The following is a 15,407-nucleotide window of genomic DNA, read 5'->3' as shown; positions in this document are numbered from 1 at the left end:
AACGAAATAATGCCCACACAGAGAACAGCATGTGACAGACTGTAAAAGACAAACAACAACAAACCCTCGGAAATTAACAAAAAAACCTAGCAGCAATGGCCATTCATCCAGTCGCCTCCTCGGTTTTATTGGTTCTTTCTACAAACACAGAAAAAGTCTCCATGACCTTTCAAACGCGGCTGCGAATGTGGCTGTGCCAAACTGAGATAAAATGAGGTAAAATTAAACAATCAGCTCCTCAGCCGCTCGAGACACATTCCAAGTGTTCTAGCCACACGCGGCCAGTGACCGACAGAACTTTCCAAAGGTGCTGGAAAGTTCTGTCAGCCCCTGGCTGGTCTGGGGACCACCAGCCTGACGGGCCTGAGGCTTAGGAAGGAGTCCGGCAGGGGAGCCCCGAGCATCTGGGAAGCCCACAGGAAAGCCGAGTGCAGCCTTACTGCGGAGGTCGCGGAAAGACATGGTGCTCTGGTCCCCAGGAGTCCACTGGGGTACGGCTGCACGTCTCTTTAGAGTTCCCAGGCCCAGCGCTCGCCGGTCTCTATAGCAACCCGCTGGGCACTAGGACAGCGAGCCGTCAGGGCCAAACAAAAGCAAAGAGGAGTGGTGTGCGCATGCGCAGGACACAGCCCAGCAGGCGGCGCCTCGCACCTTGCGAGCTGCGCAGCATCATAACCATTCACTGAACGCTTTTGGCTCCTTTGCGGTTGTGGCTTCCAATGCCTCACCTTATAGAGAGATCGCTGTCACCTTAAGTGGCTGACTCTCCAGCTAAACTCCGCAGTCGAAGCCGCAAAAAGTATCCACAGAACGATGGGAACGAAGAATTCGAGGACTACACCCGGAGGGGTTTCGTGCGCGCACAGCTAGTCAATCTTCACGACAGGCCGGAAATCGGTGCCCAGAGCCGTGCGCCAGAGGTTGTCCTGGAAACTGCTTAATTCTGAGTTGGGAGTGCGCGGGGGTCAGCCCAGGCTCAGCAAGGAACCCTCCCTGGTGACGGCTACGAGTCGAGGACAACAGGGACAAAAAAAAAGGGCTAGGGAGAGAAGAGCAGAGCTGGGCCAAGAAGGGTGGGCGAAGAGGAAGGCAAAGCCCCAAGATAGGTAGGCGCTGGACATTTGTGGTACAGATCCTTAAGGAATTATAGTGTGTGTAATAGGGCCACACATTTGTGGCCAGTCTAACATAGGGGACTGTGCATTTGAACAGAGAATAGTCTTTGCATTAAATGGTTTTGGAACAATGAGCGACCCACAGAAGTAAATGAAACTCCGCTAGTATCTATATACAAAAACAATGGTTTGTAAACCTAGATGTAAAACCTAGTGCTAAAAAATTTTTTTTTGTTAGGAAACATGGGAAGTTTTTTGATGGAGTTAAGATCCCAAAGTAGATATAGTTTTCTCTTTCCACCAACAAGACAAGAGTTTCCAGTTTGTCCAAGTGAACAAGAAAACAAAAAGCAAACAACAAAACCTGACATTATCCACACACTACCTAACAACTTAGGAGAAAGTGGACAATTAGACCGTTGTCTCCCAGAACCACCTTCTCAGTATGATTCAGATCTCTCCAGATTTGTACTCTAAACTCTCATTCTCTAAACCACAGATGAGGAAACCGAGGCCCCTAAAAAAAAAAAAAAATCACCCCAGAGAAGGACTCTTCAGCATGCCAAAGCTAAACTTGTTTTATGTGGCTTGGCTGAATCTGGAGACCAGTGACTTTATCCTAAGTTTATGGCCCCTTCCCATGCCCTACCTCCCACCCTGCCCCTGACCTGATACCGTCTTCTAACTAGGGGTCCCAGGAAGCCTAGAGTCTGTACTGTGACATCATAAGGACCAGTTGCCTGGGAGACCGGCAGACCCACCCCTAAGGCTGGGGAGAGCAGGTCCTGCTGCACACAAGGCCTGGCCACTCCTCCCCCACCATACTGGCCCTCCATGGAAGCCTTGGTCTGTGCATTCTCTGAGCTTCGAATAAGAGAAGGTGCCTGGGCGGAGCGGCAGCACAGATGCCACCCTGTCCCATCCCGGGCCCAAAGCTACTGGGGAGATCCCAGGGACGTGCATGCTTGGGAGGGGAGTGACTCTTGATCTAGGCTGTATGACTGGGCCAGTCATGTGCTCTTGTACCCACTGCGCTTATACTGGCACCCACATACGCTTTCTGAGGTAGAGGGCACAAAAAAGGTTTGAAGTGCTGAACAGGGTCTTGGAGCCAAAGTCCTAGGCTTCTTAGGCCCCTCTGATTGGGGAGCAGAGAGTCGTGGGAATAGACAAGAACTGAGGCTGGACGGCCTGGAGGTGGAACCTATCCTATGAGCTGCATTTTCCCCAGTTGCACCACCCTCCTGCTCTCTCTCTTGCAGATGCAGTGAGCTGGGCCCCAGGACGTCCCAGCCACCCTGACACACCACCCAACATCTATGAGGGAGGGCTGGGGGCCCAGCAGCAGCAGGGCCCTGGTGCCCAGGGAAGCAAGCCCAAGAACTTCCGATTGCGTCACCTCCGGAGCCTGGCTCTCTACCTGCCAGGCCACATGCAGCCCGCTGGCCAATGTGGAAGCCACTGGCTAGGCCGGCTCATGGCTGGGGGCAGCCTGCCACGGCCAGAAGGCTCGGCCTGGCCCCTGGACCTGCCACAGAGGACCCTGGGTCCAGGTAACAGCCATTGCTCAGCCCTTCTGGAAGCCCAACTGCCCAGGGACAGCCTGGGAAATACAGGTGAGAGTGCTGTTAAGAGAGGACTGGAGACATGAAAGAAAACTCAAGGGAACCCAAATGGCCTTTCGCATTCCCAGCCTTCTGCCAAGAACTAGGAAAGGCCACAGTGGCCAAGACGCACGAAAGTAACGTCATGCTCCAGAGGCCAAGATCTGGTTTAGCTTTTCTATCCGTGTGGCCCACTATTGATTTAAAACAAGGATGTGCACAGAGTCCTATGATATCTCAAGGGGGGGAAGTATGCAACTGGACCAGAGCAAAGGGCCTCTCGGGATGAGGTGTAAGGCAGAGGACATCTGGGGCTGAGAGTTCCGGGTTCCTACCCTCACTCTCTTTTGATGGACCTTGGACTGTCTCACTTCTTTCATTTTAGGATACATGACATTTCAAGCTTGACCCACTGACATCCCTTTCTCACCCTCACTAGTTCTTTCAAGGGAGTACCAACCACGCCTTTCAGTTAATTGTCTTGAAGGTTATAAGGTCCAAGGACCCAAGGTTTCAGATTAGGTCCCTCTGAGTGACTTCTCTTTCCTTTTTCCTCAGCTTCCAGTTCCAGCATGGACCCAGCCAAGGGTGTCCCCTCCCAGTCTGGTCCCCCTGAGGGCTTGGGACTCAGGCCCAAGAGGTCCTGGAGAGCCTTGGAGGAGACCATGTGTCCCTTGTGCAAGAGAACCCGCTCTGGGCCCTTGGAGAGGACATAAGGAGCCAAAGTGCCAGGGCTGGGGACAGTAGGGGAAGGATGGCCAAGGAGGAGGAGGCCAGGTTTACTGAGGAAGGGTTCAGTCCCAGCAGCAGCCCTCCCCACTGAGATGGCCCCCATAGTTGCCCAGCACCAGACCAGGGCTAGTCTGGGGAAAGTATGAGGAGGGAGGGAGGAGGAAATGGAGGGACAGAAGAAATGGAAGCATGCCCGTGCCCTTGCAGCCTGCCCAAACTCCGGTCAGCCACTTGTACCTGGGAAGCCAGGCCGAGCAGAGAATCGGGTTCCTGAGAGGCCAGGGAGTCCTCAGGTATAATCTCAGTAAAAGCCACGGCCTGCACCTTCTTGTCTGCTTGTTTTTAAGTCAATCCACTCAACACCAATCCCAGAGAGATTTCCTGGGGGTGTGTCAGGAGCCAGGTCCAGGAAAGTTTTGTGTATGAGGAGCTGCTGCCCGGTAGCTCTAGAAAGCAAACAAGGTCTCAATAGGCCTAAACATAGGGCATGGCATTCCAAGAACAAAGGGGTGAAATGTGGGATTGGTTTAAAGAGGGAACCAACCATGGGAGCCATGTTGGCCTTGGACCCCACACTGTCGCCATAGTTTTAGATGAATCTATGGCCCCATAGGAGCCAATTGGGACTGGCACAGGTGTCCTTCCAACTGGACTAGATTTCAGGTACCTGGTGTTAAAGACCTCAGGTGTTAATATTTGGGACTGTATTAAGGCTTTGTTGTAGGCCTCCTCCTTTGCCCTGGAGGATGTTCTGTGGTCTCCCAATAATGCCAAAGGTCTAGGCTGTGACCACCGAAATTGTCTCCAGACAACATCCAACATCCACCAGGGACATACTCTGGTTGCACACAGGGCCAAGGCCTCTGCTGACCATGTGCCTGGGTTACCCTTGACACCTTCTCTAAGCTACATGGCAGTGGGGGCGGGGCAGCAGAGTTGGTGAAGAGACCTATACAGCTGCCCACTTGGACCAGGTCTTAGTTCAAAGCTGAGAGCCAGCTGATCTGCTAAGGACCTTTAAGAAACAGCCCAGTTGCTGCTTTCAGCAGCAGAGACCTGCACCAAGTTCACACCCCTCTGTAGGACAGTTGCCTGCACGTTGGGCCATCAAGATGGCAAGCAAGCTCCCCACCCCACAGTCCTATCCCTCAGAGGCAAAGCACGCAGTGTGAAGAGACAGGATGAGACTAGTGAAAGGATTTATTTGCTTGTAATGAGACTACACACTACAATTTGTTCAACACTGGGCTGGGCACTGCAGTAATTACAGAACGGGGGGGGGGGGGACACACATTGAGGCCTTTGAGTTGGATTTATGAATGTCCAAGTCAGAACCTTCTGGAAGACTCTTCCTTGACCACACAGGGCAGAAATGAAAATCACATGATCACCACTAACTGAAAAGGGAGGGGAAGCGGGGCTGGGGCCTCCACACACAACTGAATCCACTCAGGACACTGGCCACCTACTGGCCAGTTCTGCTGAGGAAAAGGGATACTTTTCCTGCCTTGGCCTTCCTTTGTGAGGACCCTTTCCTCTCTGAGGCCAGGCAGCCTTGGTGGCTCTAAAGCCTGAGAGCCCTGAGCCAGGAGATGCTGAGGGAGGGAAGCACTCGGAAATGAGGCCTGTCAATGAAGCGTTCTTCCTCAGTCTGGCACAGTGAGTGGCTCTGAGGACACCCTGCAAGGGCTCCTGTAACACTGCAGCAATCCTGGGCAGGACCATTGACAATACACATTTGGGGGCACAAGAGAAGGGATGCTGGAAACTTGAGATGTATGCTACAAGCACAATTCATGGTACTGACAGAGCCTCTGCCTTACAGGCTGAAGGACCACAGGCACCAACTGCCCTCTGCTCCCAAGGCCGGGTCCCAAGGGTCCACAGCAGCAGCAATGCCCAATGTAGAGCTCAGCCTCCTCCTGTCTGCATTTGGCCAGGCCTTGAAGTTTCAGCTTCTAGGATGAGCAGGGAAGGCACCCAGAAGCCAATAGCTACCTGTCCTTGGCTCAGCTCCCAGTGGAGGTCAGCTATGCGGAGCATGCCAGGTTCAACAGGCAGGATGGTCCTTCTGGACAGTAGGAAGCCACTGAGCAACAGGGAACTGTCTATGGAGAGGGCTGATTCTTGAAGCCTTCCGTTCTCTCGCAGGGGCAGCCCCTGTCCCCAGTCTCCAGCCAGCCTTTCGTGGAGGAGGTAGAGCGGCTTCCACTGTCTAAGCTTCCTTAGGGCATTCCTATACAAAAACCTGACATTCTCTTTGCTGTGCCTCTTTATTCTAAGGTTCCTGTGTCTTCAGGGTCAAAGGTATCCACATTTTTTCAGCCAAGTTCAGTCCATCTTGTAGGAAAGAGCTGAAGGAGTTAGGAGGCAGAGGAGAGGCCTGAAAGCCCTTCCCCACACCTGCCAGGCCATTGGGTGGTGCCAGTGCATAAAAGCAGGACAAGGGTTCCAGGTGGGAGAGGTTTCCAGAAGCAGGAAGGAGAGCCTGCGGGGAAGAGAGCAGGGCACATGAAGGCATTGCAGGATGCTCACCCACCTCACCATCTGCTCTATGGGATTTAGTTGAGCCAGGGTATACCAAAGCATGATGCCTTCTCCAGCCCTCAGTCTTATCAATGGCCACCAGGCTCCCCTGGGACTTTACACAAACACAAGCAACTGCTGGAGTCACACCTGAGTGTTTATCAAGCCTCTATGTGGATGGTCAACAGCATGGCTCTGCAGCACCCGAGCCTCTTCCAGCTCTGCAATTCTGTTCTCTTGGCCTGGGATTCCAGCTCTCGGCAACCAAAATGGCTGCCTCCAAGCAGAATCTTCTCTTCAGTTACAAGCTGTCAGCACAGGGAGCCCATGCAGGGCTTGAGCATGTCACACAGAGATGCACTGGTGACAGCACTGTTGTCAGAGGGGAGGTCCGGGTAGAATTAGGAGCAGCAGCAGGCACAGATCACAGATCATGGGGTGCCTCTTGTAAGGTGAAGCCGAACAAGTGGGGCCCCAAGTAGGAACTACTTGGTCTTTCTGTACCTTCCCAATGTTTGAATCATGCAAATCCATCATTTTAACAACAAAAAATCTGGTCAGGGCCTTGGAAGATGGAGATGGCTCAGTGGTTAAGAGCATTTGCTGCTCTTTCCAGAAGGCATGGGTTCAGTTCCTAGCATCTACATGGCATAATTGCCTCTAGTTCCAGAGAATCCAGTGCCCTCTAATTCTTGAACGATAAGAACATTTCTTCTTACAAAGAAATCCACTTAGGGGCTGGAGAGTTGGAAAAGTGACTGCTTTGTAAATACAAGGTCCTGAGTTCGATTTCTAGCACCCATATAAAAAGCCTGGATTAGCAGCCGGGGAGACAGAGACAAGAGGATCTCTTAGGCTCATTAGCCAGTCCAGTTAAATCACTGAGCTACAGGTTCCATGAGAAACCCTGTCTCCAAAGTGAGGTGAAGAATAATTGAGGAAGATACCTCATGTTGAGCTCTATGCTCCACAAAGTATATGTATACAGGTACACACACACACGCATGCACACACACACACACGCGCGCACACACACACACAGTCCAGGGAGTAAAAAGAATTCTGGCAAGTGGTATGAGGACTTTGTTCCCTTGCTCTTCAAAAAGCTTCTGGACCCCAGTGAACTCGCTCACAGGTACCTTGCCTAGAGCCTTCTTGTTGCGACAAGCACCAGACTCCCCAGGTCCTACCATCTGCTCCTACCTGTTGATGACCGACTAGGCATACACTCTGCTCCTGAGCCAGCATAGCACCGGGCCTGCAGTGGGGGCAGGCTGATGGGCTGGCAGGTGGCCACCCGCTCCTCACAAAGGATAGCAGAAGTCAGTCAGACGGGAAAACAGGCTCCACAGAGTGCTGAGGACAGGGGACTGGTGGAGGCTGACCCAACGGCATTACATGGTACGGCTGTACTCAATGCCACCTTTGGTGGAGATGCTGGACCATGGCAGAAAGCTGCAGAGCAGGCTGTGGGCCTGGCGGTAGATCCTGTGTGGGATGGAGCAGGGGCTCAGGTTGGCCAGTGCGGAGCCCAGGTGCTGGATGTAGTCTGTGGACTCTGTCAAGGAAGATTCCCCACGGGCCCCCATCGGCCTTGCCTGCCCCTTGGGGTCTGATCAATGACCCCCAGTCGTCATACTCTACCCACAGGGCACAATGCACTCCCCATGGAGGCCAAGGGCCTATTAAGCCCTAGAGAATACTAGAAAGGCTCATTAAATGGACCATTAATTTGGGAAATAGTGCACAGTGAAGCCACACAGGACAAGCACCAGGTGCTTACCAAAGCCCTAGGCAGGATCCACAAGACAAGTGTTCTCCAGAGGTACAGAGCCTATCCCAACAAGCAGATGATCCTGCAGTACTAACCCCTGAATGCCCAGATGTGCCTGATTTCATTTGAGCTAGGCCTATGGAGTTGAGTCACTTGTCTTGTTTCACTTCTCTCTAAAATGAATCACTTCTTTAAAACACACACAGGCACATGTGGCATATTTTGAGGTGTTACCCCCTGGTAACTGCTGGGACATCTAGTTCCCCTCCCACCTAACACGGACTTCATTAGAGGAGAGAACTGGGGGTGGGTGGAATACACCATGGATCATACAACCCCACAAGGAAGGTCTGAACTCTGTTCTTCTGCCATTGTTTACTTTCTTCTCTGCACTGTTTACTTTCTTCCCTTCTCTGTTTACTTTCTTGGCGCACAGGGTGGGGCTTTTATCTGCTGTGTTTCTACTAACCCTTAGAACAGGACACTTTCCATATTTCTTGAGTAGATGAATCAATACTGGGCCCAAAGAGTTAAAACCTAACCTTGATGCTGGGCTCAAGTTGCCAGGGAGTGCAGCTTTCCTAATGTATGCCACCAATCAGGTGCACACAACCTGCCCATACCTTGAACTAGTCAAGGAACAATGCTGCAAGTGAAGCCAGTGACTGTCACCCGAAGGTAGCCACAGTTCCAGCTAACTCTCTGGTTCTTCTAGCCCTCTAGCCAGGAAACCATAAAGCCTTCTCCCACTTCCTTCCAGCAGTAAAGGATATAAGATGGTCCAGGGAGGGTGGCCGCCATTGATGTAGAGGACATAGGTGAAGCCATCTTTGAGGACCCCTCGGATGGAGTAGTAATAGGGCAGATAGTGATGCTGCCTAAAGTCTCTGTTTTCATAGAAGTTTATTGCTGTATTGTTGGTGGTGAGAACATGCAGGTAGATGGCTTTGCAGTGGTCCTGGGCGGTGGTTGAAATATGATCCTTTAAACTTTCTAGTAAAAGGGAACCTGAGGAAAGGAGATGAAGGTTTCCCACCAGGGCAGTTAAGAGAACACAGAAGAAGCCATGACTTCTGCAGGAGTCTAAAGGGCTATCCTCCCAGGTCTGAAACCAGCCTCTGGTTAACTCCCACTGTCAAAGCCCTAAGAGATCAGACAAAGCCCATGAACTGCTCACTACTATGGGACACAGGTGTGCCCTGGAGGTGCTCTGGGTCTCTAGCAGACACTCACCAACTTTTCAAACTGCAGAAAGTGTAAACCAGGACCCAGAGAGTGTGGGAAAGATAAACCTGGGCTGAAAATAGGACTGCTACACCCTGACTTGTGGTAGAGTGAGAACTTGATGACATACTGTCTGATGAATGCTGGAAGGTGCTGTTTCTTCATCTGTTTCTTATTCTGAACTGAAAACACCTTGACAATACACATGACTTTGATTGACATCAGGAGAGATAAGGGCGGTCTATGCCTGCTGGAAGTTGTCCTAGGGAGACACACTAGGAGGACAGGGTCTGTCCCCAAATAGGGACAAGAAAGAAGAGAATAAGGGGCCTCTGCGAGGTGAAGACCTCAGAAGACGTGACTGACCCGGGGCAGGGGGTGTTACTGTTTGGAGGGAGGGGTGGTTTAAACCATGAGCTTCCTGCTCTTACCTATGCCGTGTTTTCTGAATTCTTTCACCACTCCAAGACTTAAAATGTATGCAACTTGTGTGTCCACAGAGAAGCTGGAGGCTAGAATATCTCCATCCTAAAGGAAAGTTAGAGACAAAATCAGGGTGCACAGGTGCAAGGCAGAACCTTCTATGTGTCCATTGTCCGTATCCTGAGATGTGAAGTCACAAGGTGGGAAGCAGCAGAATAAAGAACAAAAGACACCCTGTTGGTATAATGTTCTTTCGGAATGTGTACACTTTACCCTTGTTCATTCAAATGCTGATTTCTCTCCCCCACTCTCTGGTTTCAATCCGGACATTGCATTTTGATACTTATTCTAAGCATCACCTATCTCAACTTTGTACAAACATGCCAAAATAAAGCAACCGCCACAATGTTGCACAATGGAAAGGAAGCAGGAAGATATGGAGGAGCCAGAGGACAGGAAGGTGGGAGGCAGAGGAGGAGAGAGGGCAGAGGCTGGGAGAACAGAGGCAAGAACAGAGGTTTTGGAAAGATGCAGAGAATGAACTGGACCTAAGATTTCACTAAAATCAAGTATAATGGGTGAATCTAAATGTTAGGAAACTATGAGGGCTTGGAGGTTTAGGACGGAGTAACTATTGCCCAGCATTGTGCTCTAGGTTAATTAAATAATCCCAGTCTCTGTGTGGTGATTTGGGTATACAGCTGTTTAGGACTAACAGCAGCATTCCTAAAAGATTTATCAATAGTAAATATTAATCGCCACTTACAACAACACCCCACTGACCAACAGAAACAAGAGCGTTTAGGCCCTGATGGCAGAATGCTTCTACAGTGAAACACCAACGAGGAGCTTCTCAGGATGGTCAACTGCTACTGTATGCCAGAAGCAGCACTACAGTACGTAAGAAGATGATGGCTGGGAGTGAGATGCAGCTAAACGAGAGAATGTATGTCTGGCAGACCTAAGGCTATCGGTCTGATCCCAGCACCACAAAAGAAAAAGAGGTTGTCAACAAGCAGTGACACGGTCGCCATGATGTGAGGCAGTGGACAAGTGAAAAGCTATATTACATTTATTTGTGTGTCTGGTGAGCATGCGTGTGCAACATCACTCAGAAGGCAACTCTGGAAGTTGGTTCTCTCCCTCCTCCATGTGGGTGTTAGGAACTGAACTCAGCCTGTCAGGGTTACTGCTGAACCATCTTGCCAGCCCGGGTGCAAAGCTTTCCAGGTTTATAAAAGCATGCTGTCCCAGTGACCATGAAGAACAGTTTAGACAGTTATCTACCCTGCTCTGCTGCCCATGCTGGGCAGAGCCCACACTGAGATGTACTATAGTAGGGTACTCCATGTGTATCTCTTGTTTTGGACAAAAATGCCTCATGAGAGAGTCAAGACTCTGAGCACGAGGGTCTCATGTTATTCTAAGCTCTTAAGAACAAGAAATATCTGCCATGTGTAGGTTTTTCCCTTCCAAGAAAGGACACCAGGAAACTTGGCTTTTCTGCTTCCCATTTACCAAGTGGCTCCCATATGTTAGGCCTGGGCCAGGCCAGGACTTGCTCCCCACTCCCTGCCTGGCAGCACTCCCTAAGACAGTGACCTCGACACAGCAAATGTGGGGAGGGGATAAACTCACTGCTCCAGTTAACACTATGATGCTAGCCAAAGAGCTAGACAGAGAAGGGTCCCCAAGTCTGTGGAAAGGGTAAACACAGTCAAGAGACCGTTAGGCAGTGTGCATGGTGGAAGTGGACAATCACTAGGAAAACATCCCAGGGAGGGAGCATGAAGAAACAAGGTATGGGTGAAACAGTATCCCATATAAAAAGGAAGATCTAAGGGGTACTGGCCCTTGCTTTCTCTCTATCCTGAGCAATGAACAATGGGAGGCAGTGGTTCCGGAAGAAGCTGGCTAGACAAAGAACAAAACCAAACCAAAACCAAACCAACCAAACACTGTGCCAAGATATAAGCATATGCCAAGTTGGGCAACCTTCAGTGTCTGGGTTCTCAGGAAGAGATGTTTCTTCCTCTTTCTCTGGGAATGGGACCCAGGGCTTGCTGTGTATTAGCAAGTACTCTGCCACCAAGCCTCACTTCCTTCACTATTAAAGAAACAACCTCAAGCACACTGGATGTGGAGCGCACATCTTGGAATCTAGAACTTGAGAGGCAGAGGCACGTGGATCTGAGTTTCAGGCCAGCTAATACACTGTAAAACCCTATTTCTGAAGAAATACAAAAACAAAACAAAACCATAACAAAAACACAAACAAATCCATTGCTGGTTGGTAAGACTGCCTTTCCTTACTGTGGTGAATGCTGTCTCAGTGCTATGACCGAATTCCCAGGAGACTCCTCACTGTAGACAACCACAGAGAGGGCACAGGTTTACAGCGGCGGTCTACAGCCTGCACTGCAAGCTGTTGCCCAAATCCTTGACGGTGCTGAGGTAGGTAAGTCTTTGAATGGTTCATAAAATCAGATGAAAAGAAATACATTCTTCAGCAATCCCTGACTGAGACCTAGCATTTCCCTCAACAAATTACAGCAATATTGGAGCTTCTCTGACAAGTGCCAACAGCACAAATCACAGGCATCTTCTTGTCACACAGCAAGGGGGCAGATTCCCGACATGTTCCTTCTGCTTGCTCCTATTTCAAAATGGCCATCTTTATGAAGTCCACTGCAGGTCTTTTCATTATTCCTATTCGTCCATGAACAAAGTGTATGCCATTGGGGCTGGAGAAATAGTTCAGCAGTTAAGAACCTGTACTGCTCTTGCAGAGGACCTGAGTTTAATAGTGGCAGCTCACAACTATCTATGACTCTAGCGCCGGGGGGATCCCCTTTGGTTTTTGTGAGTATATACCCCCATAGACATACATGCACACACAGTTAAAGAGTAATAAGTAAATCTTTAGGGAAAAAGTCCAAGTATTTACACCTACAGACAGAGAAACCAACTGGATATGAGTGTCATTTGCTGCTCTGATTCCTCAGCTCATAAGATGCTGAGACATAGGCAAGAGCTGGTAATGTGACCCCAATGCAACACCCCTTTCAGATGCCACAGACATACCTCTTTATGTATTTTGGTCCTATTCTTTATTTCTGCTACTATCATTCCCACAATGGCGCCTCTGTAGGTTGCAGCAAGGGAGAAGAACTTCTTGTTGGATGTGATGTCACGATACCATGAGTCTGGGTACCTGAGGGAGAGAGCACACTCGGGTGAGCACACTCGGGTGAGTCATGGGAGCTCTGGTTGCCCTGCCTATCACTTACAGTCTCCAGGAGCCTCACAGCTATCTTCTCAAAGAAGCTATCTGTCCACATGGGAACTTTTTATGTAAAAAATATATGAAAGGGGGAAAACCTCCAATGAAACTGTCTCCACAGAATAGTTTCTGGAGGGATGGCACAGGCAGCCTGCTCCTCAGTGTGAGCTGAGACCTCAGGGCCCTCAGAGACCATGAACACTTGGCTCATCTATGAGGAATTCTGTGAGGGCTGCTGAGATGGTTCGGTAGGTACAGGTGCTTACAGCTAAGCCTCAAAACTTGAGTTCAATTCCCAGGACGCTATGAAGGACGGAGAGACCTGACTGCTGCAAACAGTCTTCTGTGAGACTTTCTGGCACTGAAGACTAGACAAGGTGATTCAAGGAAGAGCCCAAGTTCACGGCTATGCGCACTAGGGTTTACAGTACCTTTTGAGCATGGGTAGGGACACAACACATGACTAAGGCTGAAAACTCAATGTGGCTCTAAACAACCCCACAGTCCTGAGCAGGGCCTCATTTCTGTTTTTATTTCCTAGGGTTACTTCTCAGTACTGGGATTCTAACTTGAAGGATAGGTTATAAAGTACAGTTAGCCCACATTCCTAAGAAGCTGGCAATTTCTGTTATCAGCAGAGATGCAGAGGGGTAGGGGGAAATGTGCCCTACTTTTTCTGCTGGCATGGAGCACAAGTCTAAGACCAGGACTCAGGAAATACCAATGACTTAAAGGACCTTGCTTAGCTTTTATGTTTCAAAGTTTGTGTCTGTCTTTCTCACTTAAAAAAACAAACAAACAAACAAAAACCCTGTTTTTTCATATCATACACTAATCTAGAAATAAGGTAAGCAAAAACAAAGGGATCCACGGATGCTAAAATTCCACTCCACCTCAAACTGCTGAAAGTACTTAATTTAGCAGTACTTTGGGGGCAAGTGATCCCCACAGTGAAGGTCCACAAGAGAACCTCTCAGATCTGCCTCTTGTCTTTCATTCTCTCCCCTTACGTGAGCCATATAACCTTGAAGTCTTCTACTCCAGTATGGCCCACAGAAACCAGCAGAATCCCTTTCTTCCAAGGCCAATGGGATTCTTGGTGTAGAAGGTGACCATGAAGAAATTCTCTGTCCTGTCTTGTCCCATAGTAGATCTGACACCACTGTTGATACACTGATTGTCAGCTTAGTTAGACTGAGAAGTGCCCACGAGATCAGCACAATACATTTCCAGGTGTCCATGAAGGCACTGACAGATTCAAACTGCACTGGGCACTCAGGCTACTGGGAAGTGCAGAACTGTGGAAGGCAGGGCTTGGAGGAAGTAGGCCCCTGAGGACATGCCCTTAGGGGGCAACAGCTTCCTTGTGGCCCTCCCAGTTACTATGACCCTCTACTCCCTGTCCACTGTAATGTGGGTTGTCCCCTCAAGCTCCCCCTAAAACAATGTCCTGAAACCTCTGAAACTAAACCCTGTCATCTATAAGTTGTTTCCATCAGGCATTTTGGTCACAGCAATGATAAAACTAACAGCCTCCTCATTCCAGAAATGCTCAATGCCTAGAAAGAGGGACTGTCACAGAGTCCACGGGGAACCTGACCGGGCAGGCCTCACTGTGTCCTCCACCTTCAATCCATTAGGAGCAGGTAACACTCTCTGTCCAATAATCTCTACACGACAGTCCATGCTTCGCTGAACCTAAGCACAGAAATGGAGAATTCGCCGAGGGCGTTTCCATCCTTAATCTGAAGGCTTCCATGGCAGAAGACGCAGGTCAAATAAATCTGGTACTCACTTCTCTCCTGCAAACCTTTTCCTTATTAAGAACAGTGTCGGCGATGATTCTCATGAAGGGCAGAGGCCTATCACCTTCCTGTGCAGCGTGTAGAAGCTTTTACTCTATGCATATTTTTAAATGAAGGCTGACTGTGGTACACACTGTTCTCTGTAGTACTTTCACTTAGTATTTGGTAAAAGAATGCGGAAGGAATGAAAGTAACTTTCTGCCAGTAAATAAATCCTTTAACAGATTTCTGTTCCTGGGCAACTCATAACCCTTTGAAAGACAGGATCTCTCATACAGCCCAAGCTGGCTTCAAACTTACTATGTGGTTCAGGCTGCCTTTGAACTCCTGACCTTTTCCTGCTTCCACTTCCTGAATTCTAGTATTCTAGGCATATGCACACTAGCAACATTGCATTTTACATATCCATATCCTAATATATCTAACCAATTTCTTACATTGAAGTTGCTCCTAAATTTCCCGAGGACATGCAGCATTGGACAGATTTTTAAGTAAAATTTCTCAGCAGAACCTCTTGAGCAGCAGACAAATACGGTTCACTGCCTAGTTGGCCAACTTTAGATAGCAACTCTGAACCATCATGGTCCTCTCCCAGGCACTGGAGACACAGTGCCCAACACTCACTCAATGGGGAACCAGTCGCCACACAGCTGCTTCACAGTGTCTATGTCATCGTGGCACAGGAGGCGCAGACTGACCTCGCTGAGGGCGCTGGAGGGTACCACCTCTGTCATTCACACCTGCAGGGAGAGGAGACAGCATTACCTGGAGGCTTGCTTACCTGTTCTCCTGTGAACTAACCCAGGAGGTGGGTGAGGTGGGCAGAGCTTCCCGTGATGGAGAGAATGCCCTTGTGGTTGCATGGCGCTCTGCAGATGACGAAGAGATCACTACCTCTGCTCTATGCCTCTCTCCTGTGAT

At 49.7% G+C, this 15,407-nt stretch overlaps 3 protein-coding genes across 14 annotated transcripts in view; 1 reads left to right on the top strand and 2 right to left on the bottom strand.

Annotated features, from left to right (window-relative positions):
• The window catches only part of Cluap1 (clusterin associated protein 1), a 29,795-nt gene extending 28,930 nt beyond the window's left edge, over window positions 1-865 (bottom strand). For 2 of the 6 annotated variants that reach the window (XM_021632447.2, XM_060364076.1), the window contains exon 1: window positions 729-865. Coding sequence is in view for 4 of the 6 variants with exons in the window: in XM_060364078.1 (XP_060220061.1) it covers window positions 441-462 (22 nt within the window). In the remaining 2 variants the exon portion in view is untranslated. Of the gene's footprint in view, window positions 1-440; window positions 613-728 lie in introns of those variants that run through there. The other 4 variants (XM_060364078.1, XM_060364077.1, XM_021632445.2 and 1 more) reach the window with 2 other exon arrangements.
• Window positions 866-966: 101 nt separating this feature from the next.
• Window positions 967-3,811, top strand: C11H16orf90 (chromosome 11 C16orf90 homolog). 2 transcript variants are annotated; one of them, XM_021632379.2, is made up of 3 exons: window positions 967-1,106; window positions 2,378-2,731; window positions 3,278-3,811. In XM_021632379.2, the coding sequence occupies exons 2-3, from the start codon at window positions 2,548-2,550 to the stop codon at window positions 3,433-3,435; spliced, it is 342 nt and encodes a 113-aa protein (XP_021488054.2). In that variant the 5' UTR covers window positions 967-1,106; window positions 2,378-2,547; the 3' UTR covers window positions 3,436-3,811. The 2 variants fall into 2 exon arrangements, with proteins under 2 accessions (XP_021488054.2, XP_060220066.1); XM_060364083.1 differs by lacking the exon at window positions 967-1,106 and having other exon boundaries at window positions 2,377-2,731.
• An 822-nt stretch (window positions 3,812-4,633) lies between these two features.
• The window catches only part of Naa60 (N-alpha-acetyltransferase 60, NatF catalytic subunit), a 35,547-nt gene continuing 24,773 nt past the window's right edge, over window positions 4,634-15,407 (bottom strand). For 4 of the 6 annotated variants that reach the window (XM_021632459.2, XM_021632458.2, XM_021632457.2 and 1 more), the window contains exons 2-7: window positions 15,111-15,226; window positions 12,483-12,612; window positions 9,407-9,503; window positions 8,525-8,759; window positions 7,181-7,528; window positions 4,634-5,939 (exon numbers count right to left, since the gene is read on the bottom strand). In XM_021632459.2, coding sequence (XP_021488134.1) covers window positions 7,372-7,528; window positions 8,525-8,759; window positions 9,407-9,503; window positions 12,483-12,612; window positions 15,111-15,220 — 729 coding nt within the window. In that variant the 5' untranslated portion in view covers window positions 15,221-15,226 and the 3' untranslated portion in view covers window positions 4,634-5,939; window positions 7,181-7,371. Of the gene's footprint in view, window positions 5,940-6,127; window positions 6,350-7,180; window positions 7,529-8,524; window positions 8,760-9,406; window positions 9,504-12,482; window positions 12,613-15,110; window positions 15,227-15,407 lie in introns of all 6 variants that reach the window. The other 2 variants (XM_060364080.1, XM_060364082.1) reach the window with 2 other exon arrangements.

The sequence above is a fragment of the Meriones unguiculatus genome, chromosome 11, assembly GCF_030254825.1.
Source record: "Meriones unguiculatus strain TT.TT164.6M chromosome 11, Bangor_MerUng_6.1, whole genome shotgun sequence".
Taxonomy (NCBI): domain Eukaryota; kingdom Metazoa; phylum Chordata; class Mammalia; order Rodentia; family Muridae; genus Meriones; species Meriones unguiculatus.
This window is presented reverse-complemented; position numbering and strand designations above follow the sequence as displayed.